Raw genomic sequence first — 24,064 nt, 5'->3', positions numbered from 1 at the left:
GCGCGTCAATGAAAAAAACCACCATCCTGTACTCAAAACTACTTAGTATAGGCATGTCTCCAAATGAGCCAATTCAACCAAGGGAGGATATTTATAGTGTGTGAAAAAAAAAGTGACATCATTTGTGCCACGTGTAGTTCACAATGTTCATTCAAGATTTAACGGGAAAGCTCGGGACACGGACAAGTCACTCGCACAAATAACGGAAATGCCGAGTACCGTGGGAACTCTTTATCTACACCCCGTTATATCGTGTGATATCGTGCTAGACCACGACCACTTCACTCTGGTTACATCTTGCGTCAAGTCGCCCCGTGAAAAAGCCCCATCAGGACTAAAATATTTAACAATCCTAAACTGCGACTGGAACTGCAGCATTTGCAACTTAATCCCACAGGGCTTAATGGGACATATTGGAAGATTATTCTTGAACTCAAGTTTCTCCTCATTTATCATCCATGTATCTGCAATGATTTGAAAAAATATAGGGTGTGAGGATGACTAAAAAGGTGGTTGCTGGGAAGGGACTTAAATTAGTTCTAGGATTTAAGGACGGCACGGTGGAGTTGCTGCTGCCTTACAGCACTTACTGCGCTGGAGACCCGGGTTCGATCCCGACTATGGGTGCTGTCTGTACGGAGTTTGTACATACTCCCCGTGACCGCGTGGGTTTTCTCTGAGATCTCCGGTTTCCTCCCGTACTCCGAAGACGTACGGGTTTGTACATTAATTGGCTTGGTATAAATGGAAATCGTCCCGAGGGCGTGTAGGATAGTGTTAATGTGCGGGAATCACTGGTCATTAGGCCCAATGCAAGTTGGACTGGTTGCTCAACACTTTAGATAACTCCTCCTCCCAGTCCCACACTGACCTTTCTGTCCTGGGCCTCCTCCATTGTCAGAGTGAGACCCAGCGCAAATTGGAGGAACAGCACCTCATATTTCACTTAGGTAGCTTGCACCCCAGTGGTATGAACATTGACTTCTCTAACTTCAAGTACCCCTTGCTTTCCTTTTCTCTCCATCCCCTCCCCCTTCCCAGTTCTCCCACCAGTCTTACTCTCTCGGAATACATTTTATCTCTGTACCACCCACTCCCCTGACATCAGTCTGAAGAAGGGTCTCGACCCGAAACGTCACCCATTCCTTCTCTCCAGAGATGCTGCCTGTTCCGCTGAGTTACTCCAGCATTTTGTGTCTAACTTCGATCACTGGTCATTGCGGACTCAGTGGGCCGTAGGGCCTGTTTCCGTGCTGCATCTCTAAGCTAAAAACTGAACTAAACTGTCCTTAAATGACACCATTACAGAGGTGTTAAAAGTTGTGCCCTTTGGAAAAAGAGTAGAGATGTGAGTCATTATCACGCGTCCTATTCACATATGACCCACTTGGCAAATAAACTTCCAAGCTTTGAATCTGCCAATCTATTCCGCTCTGCCAGCAAACAATGTGCTCCTTTCTATCTTGTCAGGAAATAGAAGCGTCACTAATTGACTTGCATGACAATAGACAATAGATGCAGAAGTAGGTCATGGTGAATTTTGGTGCTGTCAAATGCACACCCTTGGCATTAACTCCATTAGAAAGAGTTGAGGAAAAACAGTCTATGGAAAATCTCTCTGATTTTAAATCTGTTTTTAACAAAATTGCTGGTGGGCTGTAATATCTTAGGCAGTCTGGTCAACATTAACACAACTGGAACAACTTACTGAGTTCCAAGTGCGGGAAGCTAACAGAATTGCAGCACACAGAAATCTGGCGTCATGGAACGACAGAGAAACTGAGAGATGATCTGCACAGTTTACTCAGCAATTCCCCTGTGCTTTGTTTCTCCTTAAAAGTTATTGCTCAACAAATATTCAGTGGAAAGAAAAGAGTATATGTTGTGGTCATCACATTTCTACCGGGAGAAATGCTGTGTGTGATTGGGACTGCTAGATTGTAACAGTAGCAACATATTCAATTGCAGATTAGCTGGGAATAAACTAGCATCAAGGCATCCGAAAGGTTGTAAATACGTGCAAATGCCTTCAAGACCCAACAAGCTTGTGGACTGTATTCAAGACTCCTTCCACAACTTCGCCGTTAACCCTTCATCCTCCAAGGAATTTTGCATGGATTGATGGTTCTCCTTTTTGAGCGGCAAAGAGTCACGTAAACGTTTGACTCATTTGTCCCTTCCCAAGTAGGAATGAAACCCAGCCCTAAACACAGAACAGAAATGCAATCGCAACCCCGGGTAATGAGCTTGTCCCCCTTTTCTCTCGTCTGTGCCCCCAGCCTGGTGAGTCAGAGTACTGGGCAAACGTGGAGGCACATACTAACCACCGCAGCATGCACGAATCTCAGAAGATTTTCCTCATTGAACAGCACGCACACTCTCTGCACACCCGCTGCTCTAGATGTCGGCTGATCTACATCGGTGAGACCAAGCGTAGGCTTGACGATAGTTTCGCCGAACACCTCCGCTCGGTCCGCATTAACCAACCTGACCTCCCGGTGGCTCAGCACTTCAACTCCCCCTCCCAGTCCGAATCCGACCTCTCTGTCCTGGGCCTCCTCCATGGCCAGAGTGAGCACCACCGGAAATTGGAGGAGCAGCACCTCATATTCCACTTGGGTAGTCTGCACCCTAGCGGCATAAACATTGAATTCTCCAATTCCGGTAGCCCTTGCTGTCTCCTCCCCTTCTCAGTTCTCCCTCAGCCCTCAGGCTCCTCCTCTTCCTTTTTCCTAAACGTTACCTATTTCCTTCGCTCCATAGATGCTGCTGCACCCGCTGAGTTTCTCCAGCACTTTTGTCTACCTTCAATTTTTTCCAACATCTGCAGTTCCTTCTTGAACATTCTGTAATTCTTTTACGCCAATAACCATCTTATGCTACCATTTTCCATCTGTGCATTAATTGCTTCATATTGTGTTTTGAATTGAATTCTGTCTTTACTTTGTGTACTAGTCATGTCTCTACTACTTATTTCATTCCCCTTACATGTTTTTCCTCTACCTGCTAAATCTTTGTAAGGTGTCCTTGAGACTCTTGAAAGGCGCCCATAAATATAATTTATTTTTATTATTATTATATCAAAGCAAATGTTTTCTTTAGGTGCCTCTAATTCCTGAAGATTTTGGAGATTCTGCATGTCAGAGAAGACTTTTGAACTTCTACAGGTGTACAGTAGAGAGCATTTTAACTGGTTCCATCACGGCTTGGTTCAGCAACCTGAAAGCCCAGGCGTGAAGAAGATTGCTAAAAGTTGTGAACATTACCCAGTCCATCACCGGTTCTGACCTCCCTCCCATCAAAGGGATCTACAGGAGTCGCTGCCTCTAAAAGGCAGACTGCATCATCAGAGACACATTCATTTCACCCCTGCCATCGGGAAGAAAATATAAGAGCCTGAAAACTGCAATGTCCAGGTTCAGGAGCAGATCATCAGCCATGATCATATTGAATGGCGGTGCAGGTTCGAAGGGCCGAATGGCCTATTCCTGCACCTAATTTCTATGTTTCTATGTTTCTGTTTCCCTACAGCCATCAGACTATTAAACTCTATAACCTTCAAATAAGCTCTGAACTGCATATCTACTTGGGGGCATTGATTGTGTCTTTTTGCGCCATTATTGTGCACACACACACACATATTTATACAACATGTTTTAGTGTTTATTATATCGTTTACAGTGCACTGTGTTTACCTATTCTGTTGTGTTGCTGCAAGAATGTCATTGTTCTATCTGGGACATATGACAATAAAGCTTGACCCTTGAATTGCACAGACTGCTGTGACCTTAACAAAATCTGCAAAGCCACCTCACGCTCATGCTGATTAGTTCAGTTATCACAGTAAATTTCACAAATTGCAGCGAATCGATCCAGTACTCACGTGGAAAATTAAACTTGAAGCAGGCTTGTGCTGCAATCATCCACTCAGCCCTGGTTTCACAGAAGATGGCAATCTTATCCTTTGGCTTCAGTCCCAGGGCAGAGAGACCTTTGCCAAAGAAGTTCACACGTTGACCGACTTCTTCATAACTTAGCCATCTATATTCCCCGAGAATTAGCTGCAAGAAAGTCAAAATACTCGAGTTGTCAACGAGAAAGTAGAAGGCAGGAAATACTTCTTCCAAGTGTTATCACAGGGGGTGAGACACAAAAGCTGGAGCAACTCAGTGGGACAGCCGCATCTCTGGATAGAAGGAATGGGAGACCGCTCTTCTTCAGACTGAAGAAGGGTCTCGACCCGAAACGTTACCCATTCCTTCTATCCAGAGATGCTGCCTGTCCCCCTGAGTTACTCCAGCATTTTGTGTCTATCTTCAGGGTGTACCAGCATGTGCAGTTCCTTCCTACACTTTACCTCAATCTCATTCCAGAATCTGTAGCCCGCTCGGTGAGGCAGACGGCACTCAGCCAAGTAAACTGCCAAGCTCTGACCAATTATGGCTTATAGCCATTGATGAATACATACAATGAAAGGTAGAACAATGAAAGGCACCTTGTCCAACACACAACCTTTCCCCGACAAAAGTCACAGCTGGGTTAACACACACAAGATCAATTGCATCAAGGTCATTTCTAAGAATTGCTCCTTCCTCATCGGCAGACCTCAATCAGTACAGATTGGCAACACGTCCCTCTTGCTGACCAGCAGCACTGGGGTACCTGAGATCCCTGCTCCACTCTCTACCTATGACTGTAGCCAGACAGCTCCAAGGCTACCAACGATATCGCCGTCATTAGGGGCATTGACAAGAGTATAGGGAAGAGATGGATAATCTAGTTGAATGGGGAATACGGGGAATAATGGGAAATACGCTCCAATCTCTATCAAAGGGGACAGTGTGGAGAGAGTGTCCAGCTTTAGGTTTCTGGGCACTCACATTTCAGAGGACTTCACATGGTCCACCTACACCGCTGCGCTGGTCAAAAAGGCAAAGCAATGACTGTTCTTCCTAAGAACATTGAAAAAGACTGGTCTGCCCCAACAGCTGCTGACAACCTTCTACCGCTGCACCACAGAGAGCATACTAACATATGGCATCTCTGTGTGGTATCTCAGCTGCACGGAGGCGGAGAGGAGAGCTCTTCAGCGCGTCATCCACAGAGCGCAGAAAATAATTGGGACATAGCTACCAGCCTTGGAGGGCATCTACTATACACGGTGCCTCAGGAAGGCCGTCAGCATTCACAAAGACTCCTCACACCCTTGCAATAGTCTGTTCAAACTCCTACCTTCCGGCAGACGTTACAAGGCCTTCTACGCCTGCACCTCCAGACTTAGGGAGTTTCATCCCCAGAGCTATAGCTGCTCTGAACCGGTCCTGCTGAGTGCCCCCCACCCCCATGAACTGTCTCCCTCGGATGGTCACGTCGCACATCGACCCGGCACAGACACATTTGCACTTTATACTGTTTTACTTTTTAATAAATCATGTTTCTCTGGCTATCTACATTTTTAGTTGATTAATTTATGACATCGGATGGAAGCTGCATACCAAATCTCATTGCACCTATGTGCAATGACAATATTATTATGAATGGTGCCAGAACAACAACCTTACTCAACGTTGGCAAAACCAAGCAGCCGATTGTCGACTTTAGGAAGGAGCAACGAAACATGCACCAGTCTTCATTGGCACAACGATAGTGGAGAGAGTCATCAGCTTCAAGTTCCTGAGTGCACATCTCTGATAATCTGTCCCGGGCCCGCCACACCTCCACTTCCTCAGAAGTTTGATGTTGCCAAATGCTCTATGTGTCGAGCTTCTACAGTGCAGCGCAGACTGACTGGTCACATCGTAGACTGCTTCAGAAATCTGTATGCTCAAGTAGCCAAGAGGCTTCAGAAATTGGTGGACCACCATGCACACTGACATTCCCACCACTGAATGGATTCACAGCAAGTGCTGCCTCAAGAAAGCAGCTAATATTAATGATCTCCCTGGCCAAGCTCTCTTATTTTTGCTAACATTGGGAAGGTGGTAGGTACTGGAGCCAGAGAACCGTTACCTCCAGGTTCAAGAACAGTTTTGTTCCCAACAACCATCAGGTTCTTTAGAGGTTCTTTAACCACCCTGCATAAGACCAACCACAAACCCACCTCAACCCTACCCAACCACTCAAAGTTGCACTGCTCCAGTTGCTCTGTATGCTTCACACTCTTTCTCCAGTCTACTGGTCATTTATTGCCTGTTTATCGTTGCAGCTGGTGCATCTCGTGCGTCTGTCAAGCTGCATATGACAAACACTTGACTTCCGAGTCAAATTAGACTGCATGACATTTGAGGGGAGGTGGGGAAAATCGCAGTTTATCGTCTGGGAGTTTATGGGAGAGAAGGAAGGTGAAAGGATGGGAAAGGATGCAAGAGGGAATACAAAAAACAATGGAAAAATGTAAGAATTTTTGATGCTGCATTTTAATCTCACAATAGAGGATAAAGCAGTAGAAAACCAAAAAGATGAAACTCAAAGGGGGGGGTGGAAACCATTCAGAACTAAAACTGGGTCTCTGCACAGTCTGCTTGCTTGGGGAGAGTGAAAGGGGTGTTGGCTCTACCTTCACTTGTTAATCCTGGCTAAATTGGACCAGCTAGGACTTCAAAATAGGGTTACATTTCAGGATTGCTGTGAGATTTGGTCAAATTGGAATTACTCTCTGCAGAGCTGGGAAAGGCTGCGAGTGGTGCCATGGAATCTGGAACTTAGATACAATTTGCAAGCAAAGAATGGGAAGCCTTGCAAACCCTGTCAATCTGGTGCTAAATGCATAGAATGGATTGGATGGCTGCAGACCAGACATACACCTTGTAAATAGTTTGTAAATAAAGTTGCAGAGTCTGACTTTGCTAAGTGTTGATTGAATGGGGTGTTGAGCTATGTCTGAGATTTCTGTTAATCAGGGTAAATGTTTCCAAGTTGACTTCATCTCGAAGTCGGTTGCGAGTACAATGTATTGAACTGTTGTATCATTGGGTTAGGGAAATGCCTGTTATGTATGGGGTTAATCGATATCTGTAATTGGGTGATGCGTCGATCTTCTGGAAGAGCGCTCAGGACCGCGTAACCTTCTGGAGTGCCTCTGTCTGAGCGAGGCCTAGAGGACTTGAACAGATAGATGCAAGGATCGAACCCGCGGTGGGATAGGTACACTGTGTGATCTGTGACGCACATTTTGGTAAAATAAAATGTAGTTTATTCAAGTGCTTGATTCAGTGTTTTTACTGAAACTAGACTGGGGGGAAGCTTAGAAACAAGCAATGATCACATTCTGGTAGGAAAGTGGAGGCACGCTCAACATGAACAAGCCAATATGCTTGGATATAGACCATTGTTTGTAACCTTTTCACCCATCTTCATCCCACCCAAGATAGACACGAAATGCTGCAGATCTCAGAGTACTAAGAAGGGTCTCGACCCGAAACATTACCCATTCCGTCTCTCCAGAGATGCTGCCTGTACCGCTGAGTTACTCCAGCATTTTGTGTCTATCTTCAGTCTAAACCAGTATCAGCAGTTCCTTCCTACACATTCCAATACACCCAGTCCAACCCAGGAATGGTATTCACTATAAACCCACAGATCTGGACAGTATGCAAGTGATTATTCCAAAACTCCAGCTCCTCTACACAAGGCTCACCTTCGGTTGTACAGGGAGACAAAACATTGCTGCAGCTGAAACCCCTCCTGCTCTGGATATTGCTTGTGCAATTTTAATTCAGCATCGCCTCGCTTTTCTTACCTTTTTAAACAATTTGCCGTTGGCCTGGACTTCGTTTTCTTCACTCAGCCTCTCCCGTGTACCCAGACAATCATGTTCCGGAAACTTCTTCACAGCAGCGTCAAACAGCTTGTCCAGTGTATCCAATCCAGGGAAGTCCACACTGGCAAGCGAGTCAAAGTGGTCCACGGAGCGGAATGGGCTGCCGGGCTTGTCGGATGTGGCCTTTGCCTTGATTCGTTTTGCCATGGTCTTTTTATTCTTTGCATCAGAGAGGAAATACCATGGGATAAAGGTGAGGGTTGTATACAGCCACATCAGCAAGTAGACAGGAAGCAAGAAAACATGGGGCACCTCTTGTCTAAGTGTCATGGCGGGTTTGTTTGTCCTCTCTAATCAGCGGGAAGCCCAGAGGCAAGAGGCTTTCTAGGATCCACTTGACGTCTTTCACTCCCAACTGACTATGGGTTTGGGGCGTGGCGACAAAACATGGATCAGTTCCCAGAAGTTGCCGAAAGAGTTTGCTGAATGACGAAAGCAAGGCTGGAGTGTGACGTGATCAGGAAAGATAAAAAGGCGAAAGCGAGAGTTACCCCGGCGTTTTACAAACCAACAGGAGACACTGGTCAGTTCACAGTGAATGATGTGCAGGAAAAAGAGAGAAAATAAATTAGATGTTAGTACCATGGATAACACACCATCCTAAATACAAATATATTTAGCAATGAAAAGATTAAAGCAAAGCTATGCAGCGAATTAGGAGGCATGAGCAGGAATGGTCAGCAGGGGCAAAACACCCCTTATAATTGATGAATAAATTGAGGGTGCATACATGTATAAAAAAGGTCTCTTTAACATCCCCATTACAAATCAGTCAGATATAAAATTCCGAGACATGTCCCCACCGTGATTCATTCCATCAGCTCAGAAATCTATGCTGATGGAGACTACCTGGGCATTAAATCACCACTTGGACAACACCGAATGCAGCTGAAACACACGTTCTTATCGCATGTTAACAAGCAGAAGCGCCTAGAACAGAGATTTAAACGCAGACATGTAAGACTGTGGCCTTTCGTTTAAAAATCAGTTTAGCAGTTTTCTCTTCATGTCTCCTCCACTGTTATGGCAAAATAAAGTACAGATAAAAATGTTTAAGATCCAGAATAATTTACTTAATATGTTTGGAGCGTTGCTTTGTAAAATTAAGTTTAAAACTCTCACTGTGACCCTATTGCAGTACAGTTGTGATAAGTACAAAAACAAAAGATGGCACATTTTGGAATCAACCAGTTCCCTGGCACAAAAGAAAGGGGGGCATGGGATGCGGGCAAGGCACACAATGAATATCCAAGTGTAGACACAAAAAGCTGGAGTAACTCAGTGGGTCAGACAGCATCTCTGGAGAAAAGGAATCGGTGACGTTTTGGGTCGAGACCCTTCTTCAGACAGAGTCAGGGGAAAGGGAAACTAGTGATATGAAAAGGTACAAAGAACAAATAAATGAAAGTTATGAAATGGACAAATCGAAGTGTGCCAGTTAAATGGTGCCTGCCCATAATCAGATGCCAGAAGCACAATTTAAACTGCATTCCTTAAAATCACAAGGAGAAATTTGAAATGCGTTCAGATGTGAAAAATTTCTTAACGTAGTTTGAGAGAACAATGGCCTGGGCTAAAACCAAGACGATCAGCCATGTTCACCTCACACAGGAGTTGCGTCAAAATTATCCTGAAGGTGCTTCACAAGATTCATACACAGACTGTTGTATACATTCTGGAGCTGAGCATACAGTACAGGTTTGTGCACTAGCATGGCGACATACAGATCACACAGGCAGCTGAATTAGTGCTTAAGGAGTAACAGTAAATCACATCCTCTTCTGGCAGTCTTACATTTGGGCATTTAAAAATAACTTATCCCTATTGCTTAACCGAATTACATCTTCATTTCAATTAAATGCTTCTTTTGAAAGAGTTAAACATGCAATCTACATCAGAGGTGAGGATCATCCGGGTTCAGCTCACCAACAGTTCACACTCTCCTTGGGAACGAGTTGTACTGGTGGGCGGGGCGTGGGAAACCAGTTTCAGGTACTTACAACAGATCCTACTTTGGAAAGACTTCAGGTCCTTTTGGAGTTCCTATTCTTTTGGATTTGTTTAAACCTGCCAAAAAAACAGAAGTAAAACAAACAGTTCACATGAAAAGGGCCATAAAAATGTATGCATTATTCACTTTATTCATTTAGCTCTTTCTTCCAAATTAAAGACTGTGACTCAGTGATATCAGTTTCATCCGAGCTTTGGGTCCATTGTAGGGATTGGGGTAAAAAAAAACACACCATTTTGTGAATGTCAACAGCATCTTCAACCATTTCGCTTGCACTTCACACATTTCAGCTCTCATCTCTTCTCTTTCTGCCCAGAATTAGTATAGTGTTAGCCTTCTCCACCCATGAAGCCTTCAAAATCGCCAAGGCCCACAGCAAGTTTAAGAAGGAACTGCAGATGCTGGAAAATCGAAGGTAGACAAAAATGCTGGAGAAACTCAGCGGGTGAGGCAGCATCTATGGAGCGAAGGAAATAGGCAAAGTTTCGGGTCTAGACCCTTCTTCAGGGTGGGGGGGGGGGGGGGGGGGGGGAGAAGAGACAAAGAGGTGGGCTGAGAAGGGGAGGAGAAAGCAAGGACTACCTGAAATTGGAGAAGTCAATGTTCATACCGCTGGGGTGTAAACTGCCCAAGCGAAATATGAGGTGCTGCACCTCCAATTTACGGTGGTCCTCACTCTGGCCATGGAGGAGGCCCAGGACAGAAAGGTTGGATGATATCACCACCAGGCAAGTCTTCTCATCCCCTCTTTACAAACAGTTTAAAAAGTGACTATTCTGCAATGTCCTGCTTCGCCAATCCCAGCATACCTCAACCTTTTGACTTCTCCCTGCCCACTGTACACGTTCTAAACACTTTCCAAGTGAACTCGCAAGATATTTTCATTTAGTTTAGAGGTACAGCGCCGAAACGGGTCCTTCGGGCCACGGAGTCCATGCCGACAAGCGATCCCCACACACTTAACGCCATCCTACACACACCAGGGACAATTTACAATTAGACCAAGCCAATTGACCTAAAGGGCTTGTCCCACGAGCATGCGACTCCATGCGGCAAGCGCGACCTAATGGGCCGGTCCCACCAGCATGCGCTTGCATGCGGCAAGTGCGACCTAACGCGGTTGCTTGAGCCGTACGGCCTCGCGGGGCCGGCCCCACTTCGATCGCTGGAGCCGTATGGAGTTGCGCGGAGCTGGTCCCGACATCGAAAAACTGACCGTGTTCAAACATTCAAAAATACGGTCTCGACACCGTATGTCACGCGCGAACTTCCCGCGGACTTCGCTCGAACTGACATGGCCATGTCACTCACTCGGCATCCGCTTCTGGTTTGGTCGCGCTTGCCGCATGCAGTCGCATGCTGGCGGAACCGGCCCTTTAGGTCGCACTTGCCGCATGGAGTCGCATGCTCGTGGGACAGGCCCTTTAGTCTTTGGAGTGTGGGAGGACACTGGAGAGTGAGGAGAAAACCCAGGCAGGTCACGGAGAACGTACAAACTCCGTACAGACAGCACCCGTAGTCAGTGTTCGGAATAGGGTATTGACATGGATAGAGAACTGGTTGGAAGACAGGAAGCAAAGAGTAGGAATTAACAGGTCCTTTTCAGAATGGCAGGCAGTGACGAGCGGGGGGCTGGAAGGCTCGGTGCTGGGACCCCAGTTATTAACAATATATGAACGATTTAGATGAGAGAATTAAACGTGATATCTTCAAGTTTGCAGATGACACAAAACTAGGTGGCAGTGTGAGCTGCGAGGAGGATGCTGAGGCTGCAGGGTGACTTGGACAGGTTGGGTGAGTGGGCAGATGCATGGCAGATGCAGTATAATGTGGATAAATGTGAGGTTATCCACTTTGGTGGCAAAAACAGGAAGGCAGATTATTATCTGAATGGTGTCAGATTAGGAAAAGGGGAGGTGCAACGAAAAGCTCCCAGAAATACTAGGGGACCAAGGATCTAGTGGGAGGGAGGAACTGAAGGGAATCCACATTCGTCAGAAAATAGTGTTAGGTAAACTGTTGGGACTGAAGGCAGATAAATCCCCAGGGCCTGATGGTCTGTATCCCAGAGTACTCAAGGAGGTGGCCCTAGAAATCGTGGATACATTGGTGATCATTTTCCAATGGTCTCTCAACTCTGAATTAGTTCCTATGGACTGGAGGGTAGCCAAAGTAACTTCACTTTTTAAGAAAGGAGGGAGAGGGAAAACGGGGAATTATAGACCAGTTAACCTTACATCGGTAGTGGGGAAGTTGCTGGAGTTGATTATTAAAGATGTTATAGCAGCGCATTTGGAAAGCAGTGACTGGATTGGTCAAAGGCATCATGGATTTATGAAGGGGAAATCATGCTTGACTAATCTTTTGGTATTTTTTGAGTATGTAACAAATAGAATGGACAAGGGAAAGCCAGTGGATGTGATGTACCTGGACTTTTAAAAAGTCTTTGACAAGGTCCCACATATGTGATTAATGTGCAAAATTAGAGCACATGGTATTGGGGGTAGGATATTGACATGGATAGAGAACTGGTTGACAGACAGGAATCAAAGAGTAGGGATTAACGGGTCCTTTTCAGAATGGCAGGCAGTGACTAATGGGGTGTCGCAAGACTCGATGCTGGGACTACAGTTGTTTATATTATGTATTAACGATTTAGACGAGGGAATTAAATGTGACATCTCTCAGTTTGCGGATGACACAAAGCTGTGAGCTGCGAGGATGTTACAAGGCTGCAGGGAGACTTGGATAGCTTGGGTGAGTGGGCAGATGTGCGGCAGATGCAGTATAATGTGGATAAATGTGGGGTTATCCACATTGGTGGCAAGAACATGAAGACAGATTATAAATCGGAATGGTGTCAGATTATGAGAACGGGAGGTGCAACGAGACCTGGATGTGCTTGTACATCAGTCACTGAAAGAAAGCATGCAGGTACAGCAGGTAGTGAAGAAAGCTAATGACGTGTTGGCCTTCATAGCGAGAGGATTTGAGTTTAGGAGCAAGGTCCTAGTGCGGTTGTACAGGGCCCTGGTGAGACCACACCTGGAGTATTGTGTGCAATTTTGGTCTCCTAATTTGAGGAAGGATATTATTGCTATGGAGGGAGTGCAGCGGAGGTTCACCAGGTTAATTCCGAGATGGCGGGACTGACATATGATGAAACAATGGGGCGACTGGGCCTGCATGGCTCCACTGCTATGCCGCCTATTCTTCTAATTCAGTATATTGTACATACTGCACACATACTGCTCCTCTATATTGGCGATACAATAATGAAATCAGCTGACTGCAAGGGTCACCTCTTGTTGCCATGTGCCTATAGTTCAACTTCCACTGACCTCTGCCTTTGATCTCCAAAGTTCAACGCTCGGACTAGCTCTCTGGGCACAATCCAACCTTTGGACTCAAAACTGGATTTGAGAATTAAAGATTCAACGGTCTGTTTAATGTCAAATAAAGAGCAGTTTCAAATGACTAAAACTTCATACTTTTCTTCGGATTAATTTAGTTAATTAATCTACTGCCCCTTTTAAGAAACTAATTTCTTCACCTGCCCCATCACCATTTACCACCACTTCACCGCTCCCTGCTATACACACTCACGCTCCATGCACCGCACCCTCCCTCCTCAGCATCAGACTGGTCTCCACCGCTACAGTTTACATAGTTCTAACAATAGCACCTCAGCCTGAAATGTTAACGGTTTGTCTTGGATGGCAAACAGTTAACGTTTGCCTAACGACCTCACTATTTCCAGAATGTCTATTTCTGTGGCGGGTAATTAAAGCCGACTCTTGGCCCAACTTTTTGCCAGTTAAAGGTTGGCCTCTTTGGACACAAGCCCGCATTTCCCTCTGATGTGGGCATCAACATTTCGGTGACATAATCTAAGGAGCAATGGGGATGCAGGTGACCCTTGCATTTTCATCCTTCAACCAACCCGATAACACATTGGGCTGCAGAGTGGCGCTGCAGTATAACGGCTGCCTCACAGTGCCAGAGACCTGGGATCGATGCTAACCTCGAGTGCTGTCCGTGGTGAAGTTTCCTCATTCTCCGTGACCGTATGGGTTTTCTCCCACATGCCTAGGGCATGCCAATTTGCAGGTGAATTGGCTGCTAATCTGCCCCTAGTGGATGCAAAAGTGGGATAACTATTGTGGAACGGGTGATTAATGGCCGAAGTGGATTTGGTGGGCCGAACCACTCAATTCCATGCTGTATCTCTAAACTAAACACTGCAGTTCTCTACCTTTGTGTGCCGTCCGTGCACAAATTGGCTGCAACATTTCAACCTTGCAGCACGGTGGTGCAGCGGTAGAGTCCCTGCCTTACAGCGCCAGAGACCTGGGTTCCAACCTGGCTACCGGTGCTGTCTACACGGAGTTTATACTTTCCCTTTGTGACCAGTGTGGGTTTTCTATGGATGCTATAGTTTCTGCCAACTCTCCAAAGACGTACGGGTTTGTAGACTTGTTGGCTTGGTATCAATGTAAATTGTCCCTAGTGTGTAAGATAGCATTAGTGTGTGCGTATCCCTGGTCGGCGTGGACTTTGTGGGCCGAAGGGCCTGTTTTACACGCTGCACTAAAACTACACTAAACTTACAACCATGATTCCACCTCAAAAGATACTTCACTAGTTGTGAAGGAACAGTACCAGATACCATAAACCCCACATGGTATTATATAAATGTCAAGTTTATACTTTGAGCACTCTACGGAGAGGATTGTTAAAATGATTTTTAACATGTTTTACCCGCAATTCCTACAATTGCACCGATTTCCAAAAGTAACAACGTTTCCACAAACCTCAGAATTGGCGAGGGCAATTTTATGCTATTTTCTCGATAGCTGCAGCAATATTAGTGACATATGCGAACAATCACAATGAAAGATTCCCAACAGGAAGTAGGACAACTTAAATGTTACAGCCAGCAGATCTCATTATCTAGTCGCCCTCCAGGCCCGATACAGAACCCGCCCATAAATGCTTCATGTCTTTTCATTCCCAACCCATTTTGGGCTGCACTGTAAAGTTTTCACTCTAGATAATTGCCCTTTGTCAAATGCCTTGCCCATCTCCCAACAGCTCAGGGAATCGGGTGCAACACAGCAAATTACCACCACAAATACATCGCTGTTGTGACTCGCCACCCAATACAAAGAAAATGTTTTGCCTGCATTGGGTAGACACACACAGCTGATTTAGAGGTAAATCAAGAGAGGGATCTGTTGGAGAATGAGGATACATGCTGCATTCATCCAAAGTGTTGGTGAAGAACGCAACATCACTGCCCGAAGGTGGGGGGGGGGGGGGGGGGGGGAGCACCTGCAGAGCCATAACCTCCAAGTTAGCATATGGAAACAGACTAAAGATTAGTTCTAAGAAAGACACAAAATGTTGGAGTAACTCAGCGGGACAGGCAGCATCTCTAGAGACAAGGAATGGGTGAGGTTTGGGGTCAAGACTCTTCTTCAGACTGTGTCAAGGGAGAGGGTGTCTAGAGATATGGAAGGGAAGGGTGTGAAAAGGACAGATCAAAGCAGATCACGATAAGGAAATCTAGAACGGCTCATTGTTAGCTGAGGGGGAGGTGACAACGCAGCATACAATCAGTAATATTTAATCAGGAGGACTGTAGAATTAGTCGGAGAACTAGTATAGTTAGAGAAATCAATATTCATAATGCTGGTTTATAAACTGCCCAAGCAAAATATGAGTTGCTGTTCCTCCAATTTGCATTTGGCCTCACTCTAAAGTTTTTAGCAATCAGGTGATCACATAGGCCTGGGCTAAACACTAAAGGGCCTGTCCCACTTGTGAATCCCAAAATCCAGGGGCGCCGTGCGTGACCACGCGTCACTGCCTACGTAAATGACGCTCAAGTGGGACAGGCCCTTAACTCCCCCTCCCAGTCTCATATCAACCTGTCAGTCCTGGGCCTCCACTGTCAGATTTCCTCTCCGACTCTCAGCCTGAAGAAGGGTCTCAACCCAAAATGTCACCCATTCCTTCTCCGCAGGGAAGCTGCGTCCCACTAAGTTACTCCAGCTTTTTGTGTCTATCTTCAGTGTAAACCAGTTCCTGCCTACAATGATTCTTTCTGCCAAGCAGGTATTGTGATGGGCCCAATGGCCACATCCGTTCAGCAAGCTTGTGTTTCTATGACCCATGTAAACGACTACTATCAAGTCATCAACTTCAACAAAAACACCACCTTGGCTAAGATCCAAGAGGCCTTTTGAAGAAACTGATTTGTTTATCTGCATTACAAGCCAACTTACTGATTTGGCAAAGTTTACTTTTGTATTCTGGAAGAACTTGTTTATCAACACAGATCAAATTCACACAGTTTAGAACCCGTTTGGAAACAGGTCATGGTGAGTGAATATGAATAGGTGGTGAAATGTGAGAAAAAAATCGAGGTAGCTGCATTAATACAAAAGACGCCACACGCTCTAGTGCTTACATAATTTTTACTAACTTGAAACATTGGACGAGTGGAAAAAGCAGATGTACAGGATCGGAAAACATGAACAAGAGTTGTCTTGTCTTGTGGCGTCTGTGACAAAGAGCAAATTGCTAAACATCTTCACCACATGGTATGACACTTACTGTTAGCTTGAATAAAGTTGGGGGTTATTAATGGATTAAGACAAGAAGGTCACACTTCAACAGCTCCTTCTCAGCTCAATATTTCAACTCAATTCATTGCGAAAGGTTACAGGAATCGAGGCAATCGTACAAAACTGATGGTTCAGCATTAGATTACGGAACATGCCACAGAATATCAGGAGTTGGATCTGCAGTCCCCACCCTTCATCCTACTCCTCCCTGTTGTGGTAAACAAATCAACAGGTTTACATCTAATACAGCTGCCATAACAGGCAGCAACTCTTTCACAGCTAAAAGCTGTGCCTCCTGTATGCTGTCGGCAGGGCAGCAAGTTACAGGCCCCAAATGTGCCCTTTAATCACACCAGACACCATGTTCAACAGGTTCTCCTGTTTCTGCCTGAAAGTCAAAGCCAAAGTCAAATTTATTCGTCACATGCACCAACCAAGGGACAGTGAAAAGATGGCTGGCCCACCATGGCATGCATCCCTGTTAAACTATTGGGATTTATGGTTGCAAGACCAAGGTTAGTGAAAGCACAAAAACAGAAGACATTTTAAATCAATTCATGACAGTTTACTTCAATTAAGTTTGCTGGGAGCTCTATGAACACTGGAGAGATGGGACACACTCAAATGATGTGCAGTTCTTCGACTTCACCTCAGTTTAGTTGATAGGATCATCGGTGGTTTAGCTTTCTCAGAAGCATCATTATTTCTTGTAAAAAAAAGAATCAGTAAATCCAATTTCTACACAGAGCTAAAAATAACTTCACTTGCCTCGATAAAAGGGGAACGTTTTGAAGATATTATTTGTGGAGCTGGCTGCAGCAGTCGAATCTTCTTCTTTTTTTTTTAATGAAGATGGTTAACACCACTACCAAAGCATTCAGAATGTCCCCTTAGCAAGGGCACGGCCATCAGTTTATATTATGATTCACTTCTATTGAAACATAATTGACCAGAGAATTTAAAGTTTCAGAGATACAGCATGGACACGGGCTCAATGACCAACCATTGATCACCCATTCACACGAGTTCTATGTTATCCCATTTTCACATCCACTCCCTGCACACAAGGGGAATTTTTTAATTGAGACTAATTAACCTACACGTCTTTGGGATGTGGTAGGAAACCGGAGCACCCAGAGGAAGCCCACTCGGTCACAGGGAGAACATGCAAACTGCACACAGAGAGCAGCGTAGGTCAGGATCAAACCCAGATCTCGGGTGCTATGAGGCAGCAGCTCTACCAGTTGCACCACTGTGCCATTAACAGTTGCTGCCTGACCCTTCGAGGTATTTCCTGCACTTTTGCTATTTCTGATATGCAGCGTCTGCTGTATTTTCAATGTTTTATTCACATTTTGAGTACATTCCTGGATATCAAATCTACCAAAATTCCTCAATTACACCTTAACAATTTCAACTTTATTCTTCAAGTCTGCCTTTCATCCATTTCCCTTTTTGTTGGCCAAGTCAGTCTGTTCCCTCTTGGCTGCATAAGCGATTCCTTCTACATTCCACATCAATAACGAGTTTATAAATCGTGGCTGGTGTATGGAGGAGGAATGTTATCCACAGCTCCCTCCTCGAGGTGGTGGTGGGCTGTTGCCTTGACCTGTTGTGCAGGAAGGAACTGCAAATGCAGGTTTAAACCGAAGATAGACACAAAATGCTGGAGTAACTCAGTAGGTCAGTCAGCATCTCTGGAGAAAAGGAATAGGCCGCGACCCTTCTCCAGACTGATAGCCAGGGGAAAGGGAAATGAGAGATATCGACGGTGATAGAGATAGAGAGATCAAGTTACAGACAATGAGACTCAACAAGCCGATTTTGAAGCTGGCACAACTTGAATAAGTGAGTTCGGTATTCCGACTGCGCATGCGCAGGTCATAGGTCACAAGCGATAAAAACTCTTGGCAGCAGTGCCGCGGCATGGACACAGACCAGGCCTCATCCGCAGCCAGGATCGATCCCGGGTCTCCGGCGTCGCAATCAAGTTCAAGTTCAAGTTCAAGTGAGTTTATTGTCATGTGTCCCTGTATAGGACAATGAAATTCTTGCTTTGCTTAAGCACACTGGAAATAGTAGGCATTTACTACAAAACAGATAAATGTGTCCATATACCATGATATAAATATATACACACATGAATAAATAAACTGGTAGTGCAAATAACAGAAAGTGGTTGCTAATAATCAGAGTTTTGTCCGAGCCAGGTTTAATAGCCTGATGGCTGAGGGGAAGTAGCTATTCCTGAACCTGGTTGTTGCAGTCTTCAGGCTCCTGTACCTTCTACCTGAAGGTAGCAGGGAAATGAGTGTGTGGCCAGGATGGTGTGGGTCTTTGATGATACTGCCAGCCTTTTTGAGGCAGCGACTGCGATAAATCCCCTCGATGGAAGGAAGGTCAGAGCCGATGATGGACTGGGCAGTGTTTACTACTTTTTGTAGTCTTTTCCTCTCCAGGGCGCTCAAATTTCCGAACCAAGCCACGATGCAACCGGTCAGCATGCTCTCGACTGTGCACCTGTAGAAGTTAGAGAGAGTCTTCCTTGACAATCCGACTCTCCGTAATCTTCTCAGGAAGTAGAGGCGCTGATGAGCTTTTTTGATAATTGCGTTAGTGTTCTCGGACCAGGAAAGATCTTCAGAGATGTGCACCCCCAGGAATTTGAAGTTCTTGACCCTTTCAACCATCGACCCGTTGATATAAATGGGGCTGTGGGTCCCCCTCCTACTCCTTCCAAAGTCCACAATCAGTTCCTTGGTTTTGCTGGTGTTCAGGGCCAGGTTATTGCGCTGGCACCATATGGACAGTTGCTCGATCTCTCTTCTGTACTCTGACTCATCCCCATCAGTGATACGCCCCACAATAGTGGTGTCGTCAGCGAACTTGATGATGGAGTTCGCACTGTGGTTCGCTACGCAGTCATGGGTATAGAGTGAGTACAGCAGGGGGCTGAGCACGCAGCCTTGAGGTGCTCCCGTGCTGATTGTTATTGAGGCTGACACATTTCCACCAATACGAACAGACTGTGGTCTGTGGACGAGGAAGTCGAGGATCCAGTTGCAGAGGGATGCGCAGAGACCCAGTTCTGCGAGTTTGGTAACCAGTTTGGAGGGGATGATTGTGTTAAATGCTGAGCTGTAATCAATGAATAACAGCCTGACATATGAGTTTTTGTTGTCCAAGTGGTCCAGTGCGGAGTGGAGGGCCAGCGAGATCGCATCCACCGTTGATCTGTTGTGGCGGTACGCGAACTGCAGTGGGTCCAGGTTTTTGTCGATGTAGGAGTTGATTTGCTCCATGATCAACCTCTCAAAGCACTTCATCACCACCGGCGTTAGTGCCACTGGTCGATAGTCATTGAGGCAGGTCACCTTACTCTTCTTGGGCACCGGTATAATTGATGTCCTTTTAAAGCAGGTGGGGACCTCAGACCTCAGAAGTGAGAGGTTGAAAATGTCCGTAAAAACTCCCGCCAGTTGGTCCGCACAGGTTTTTAGAACACGGCCGGGTATACCATCAGGTCCAGGTGCTTTTCGGGGGTTCACCCCTCTGAAGGATTTCCTGACATCGGCCTCTGTGACTGAGACTGAAATGCCATCACAGCGAATGGGGGATAGGGAAGGCACATCAGTATTCTCCCTGTCAAAGCGTGCGTAAAACGCATTGAGCTCGTCAGGGAGTGATGTTACACCGGCATTCGAGCTGCCTCCTGGTTTTGCCTTGTAGGAGGTGATTGCATTCAGACCCTGCCACAGCTGCCGAACATCTGTCTCGTCCTCCAGTTTGGAGCAGAAGTCCCTTTTGGCCTTTTTGATGGCCTTACCAAGGTCGTATCTGGTCTTCATGTAGGCCACTGTATCGTTGGATGTGAATGCCCTGTGTCTGGACTTCAGGAGAGTGCGGATCTCAAAGTTCATCCAAGGTTTCTGATTGGGAAACACTCGGAAGGTTTTTGTAGGGATGCAGTCCTCCACACATTTCTTTATGAAGTCTGTAACGACTGTGGCATATTCGTTCAAGTCCGTTGCCGAGTCCTTGAACATTGCCCAGTCTACAGACTCCAAACAGTCCTGGAGTTGTTCTTCTGCCCCCCCCGACCAGCTCTGTGCTGTCCTCACTTCTGGGGGTGCGCTCTTTAATTGCTGCTTGTAGGCAGGAAGAAGCAGCACCGCGGTATGGTCGGACTTACCGAAGTGAGGGCGAGGGATAGAACGATAGGCATTCTTGATGGTGGTGTAGCAGTGGTCGAGGGTGTTAGGTCCTCTGGTGCAGCAGGAGACATGTTGGTGGAAGTTGGGGAGTGATTTCTTGAGGTTCGCCTTATTGAAGTCCCCAGCAATGGTGGTAAATGCCTCAGGGTAAGACGTCTGGTGTTTGTTGACCACGGCGTGCAGCTCCTCCAGTGCCAGACGGACGTCTGCCTGGGGTGGGATGTAGACCGCGGTCAGGATAACGGAGGTGAATTCTCTCGGGAGGTAGAAGGGACGGCACTTCACCGCCAGATGTTCGAGGTGTGGAGAGCAGGAGTTGGACTGGCAATCGCTGCCGAACCGCCACTGAACCATCCCCGTCCCATCCCAAATGCCCCCCCCCCCCCCCGTCCGGGGACGGCCAGAGACGTCGGGAGTCAGACGGGAACGGCGCCCCCAGGCCCACAGGCCACGTGGAGAAGCAGCGCTAAATCCAGCACAACTCTGCCCGTCTCGTCGGGTTAAGCTACAGCCCTGCCTGGGCTGATGGGAACCACGGCCAGCCCGGAGAAGCAGCGCTAACTCCATGGTTCCGGGCTGGCGTCCGGTCAGTCCAGGGCTGTAGGTTAACCCGGCGAGACAGCCAGTTGAGCTGGATTTAGCGCTGCTTCTCCGCGCTGGCCGTGGGCCTGGGGGTGCCGATCCCGTCCGATTCCTGATGTCTCTGGTCCCTGGACAGGCGGGGGGGGCGGCACTCAGGAGTGGACGGGGATGGTCCAGTGGCGGTACGGCAGCGATTGCGGCGCTGGAGATCCTGGCTGCAGATGAGGCGCAGGTCTGTGGCCAATGCCTCGGCAAGGCTGCCGAGAGTTTTTATCGCTGTGTCCTTTGACAAATCCCATGAGTCCTTGCGTTTTTCGGAATATCGAACTCGCTTATAGGGGAGGGATGGAGAGAGGGGGCATGCATAGATTACATGAAGTTAGAAAAATCAATATTCATGCCACTGGGTTGTAAGCAGCCCAAGCAAAATATGAGCTGCTGTTCCTCCAATTTGCATTTTGCCTTGCTCTGACAATGGAGGCGGCCCAGGACAGAGGTCAGTGTGGGAAATTGAAATGTTTGCCGACCTGTTGCAGCCCATGTACCAGGGGTGTACCAGCCTGCCCCCCTTCATCACCCCCTCTGCACAGCCATCCCGACAACCTAACCTACAATGCAGACAGTGGAGGTCAGTCCCTGAAGGAGGCATGTGCTATGCTGGCAAATATTAAGGAGAGGCGGCTGGAGTCTCATGTTGCAAGCAGCACTTCCCAGGCTTCTAGTATCACCTGTGTTCACATGCCGAGCAGGTTTTCGCTTGAGGCAAAACGGTCTTTACTCCAGTGCATGAACAAAGACAGCTTTTTTTTGTGACGTCTGAAAGGCAAAATGATTCTCAGAACTTGGCGGCAGAAATAGGCGACACGGTGGCGCAGCAGTAACTGCATTACAAAGTCAGAGACCCGGGTTCAATCCTGACTACGGGCGATGTCTGTGTGGAGTTTGTACGTTCTCCCCGTGACCTGCGTGGGTTTTCTGAGATCTTCGGTTTCCTTCCACACTCCAAGGACGTATAGATTTGTAGGTTAATTGGCTTAGTATAAATGTAAAATTGTCCGCAACGTGTGTAGGATAGTGTTAGTGCGCGGGGACCGGATCGCTGCGGACCCAGTGGGCTGAGTGGGTCAACTGTTTCCGCGCGATATCTCTAAACTAAGCTGTAAACCCGCTGCCGCATGCACTGTAATCTGCCGCACGCACTATTCTCCTGCCGACAGCTGGATTCTAGTCAAGTCAAGTCGCTTTTATTTCTATAGCACATTTAAAAAACAACTCTCGTTGGCCAAAGTGCTTTACATTGGTGGAGGTACTAACGTTATACAACATTGGTTCATAGATTAAGTACAAACATAAATACATACATATAGCTCTCACTCAGAGGACGTCAAGAAAGGCTTGAGAGTAAAGATGAGTTTTAAGTCTCAACTTAAAGGAGTCGATGGAGGGGGCAGTTCTGATGGGAAGGGGGATGCTGTTCCACAGTCTAGGAGCTGCAACCACAAAGGTGCGGTCGCCCCTGAGCTTATGCCTAGACCGCGGGATATTCAGCAGCCCCAAGTCGGCCGATCTGAGGGACCTGGAGGTGGTGTGGTGGGTGAGAAGACTTTAGATGTAGGTGGGGGCAAGCCCATTAAGGGTTTTCTAGACATAAAGGAGGATCTTGAAATTTATTCGGAACCGCACAGGGAGCCAGTGGAGGCCAGGATTGGGGTGATGTGGTCCCTTTTTCGGGTGCCCGTCAGGAGTCTCGCTGCGGCGTTTTGGACCAGTTGCAGGCGGGACAGGGGAGATTGGCTGATGCCAGTGTAAAGGGAGCTGCAGTAATCGAGGCGGGAGGAGATAAATGTGTGGATGATCTTTTCGAGGTCATCAAACTGGAGGAATTGTTTTATTTTAGCTATCGTCCGAAGCTGGAAGAAGCTAGCTTTAACCACGGCATTGACTTGATTGTCAAATTTCAACGCTGAGTCAAATATCACGCCAAGGTTTTTGACGTAAAGTTTGAGTAATGGGGTAAGGCTTCCAAGGCTGCCTGCTATCATTTTGATTGAGTCTGAGGGGCCGAGAAGGATGACCTCAGAATTACTCTTGTTTAGTTGGAGGAGGTTCTGGGCCATCCAACACTTTATATCCTCGAGGTAGCAGATAAAGTTAAGCAGATTTGATTGGTTTTTGGGCTTCAGGGGGAGGTGTATCATAGCAATGGAAGGAAATGCCGTGCCTTTGAATGACTTGGCCTAAGGGGAGCATATACAGGGAGAAGAGAATGGGGCCAAGGATGGAACCTTGTGGAACCCCACAGCAGAGACTAGCTGGGGAGGAGAAAGAGTTGCCTATGTTAGTAGATAAACTCCTATCCCTGAGGTAGGAGATGAACCAGCTCAGGGCAGTGCCATCAATACCAACCCTGCACTGGAGACGGTCAATTAGGATGGTGTGGTCGACAGTATCAAATGCTGCGCTGATGTCGAGGAGGAGCAGGATTGCACAGTCGCCCGAGTCAATGGTGAGCAGTAGTTCATTAGACTCTGTGCTGTGGTGTGCCCTTAAACCTGATTGGAAAGTTTCCAAGATAGTATTTTGGTGAAGGTAAGGCATAAGTTGACTTAAAATTACCTTTTCAAGGGCTTGTGAAAGGAAAGGCAGTTTTGAAATGGGTCTGCAGTTGCTTGGCAAGGTGGTGTCGAGGTTAGGTTAGGATTCTAAGCACTGCGAGTAGCAAATCACAGACTCGTATCCCATCTACATTTCCAACAGCAAATTAACTTCAGCCAAAAGATCAGCAATTTCTGGCTATTTTCCACCC

At 46.7% G+C, this 24,064-nt stretch overlaps 1 protein-coding gene across 3 annotated transcripts in view; it reads right to left on the bottom strand.

Annotated features, from left to right (window-relative positions):
• LOC116978865 (long-chain-fatty-acid--CoA ligase 4-like) overlaps positions 1 to 24,064 on the bottom strand; it is a 91,399-nt gene that overhangs the window by 37,369 nt on the left and 29,966 nt on the right. For 2 of the 3 annotated variants that reach the window (XM_033030120.1, XM_033030119.1), the window contains exons 2-4: positions 9,820 to 9,886; positions 7,739 to 8,339; positions 3,884 to 4,061 (exon numbers count right to left, since the gene is read on the bottom strand). In XM_033030120.1, the coding sequence (XP_032886011.1) occupies positions 3,884 to 4,061; positions 7,739 to 8,089 (529 nt within the window). In that variant the 5' untranslated portion in view covers positions 8,090 to 8,339; positions 9,820 to 9,886. The remainder of the gene's footprint in view (positions 1 to 3,883; positions 4,062 to 7,738; positions 8,340 to 9,819; positions 9,887 to 24,064) is intronic. The other variant, XM_033030121.1, reaches the window with a different exon arrangement.

The sequence above is a fragment of the Amblyraja radiata genome, chromosome 12, assembly GCF_010909765.2.
Source record: "Amblyraja radiata isolate CabotCenter1 chromosome 12, sAmbRad1.1.pri, whole genome shotgun sequence".
Taxonomy (NCBI): domain Eukaryota; kingdom Metazoa; phylum Chordata; class Chondrichthyes; order Rajiformes; family Rajidae; genus Amblyraja; species Amblyraja radiata.
The sequence above is the reverse complement of the archived record's forward strand: the minus strand, read 5'-3'. Positions and strand labels throughout refer to the sequence as shown.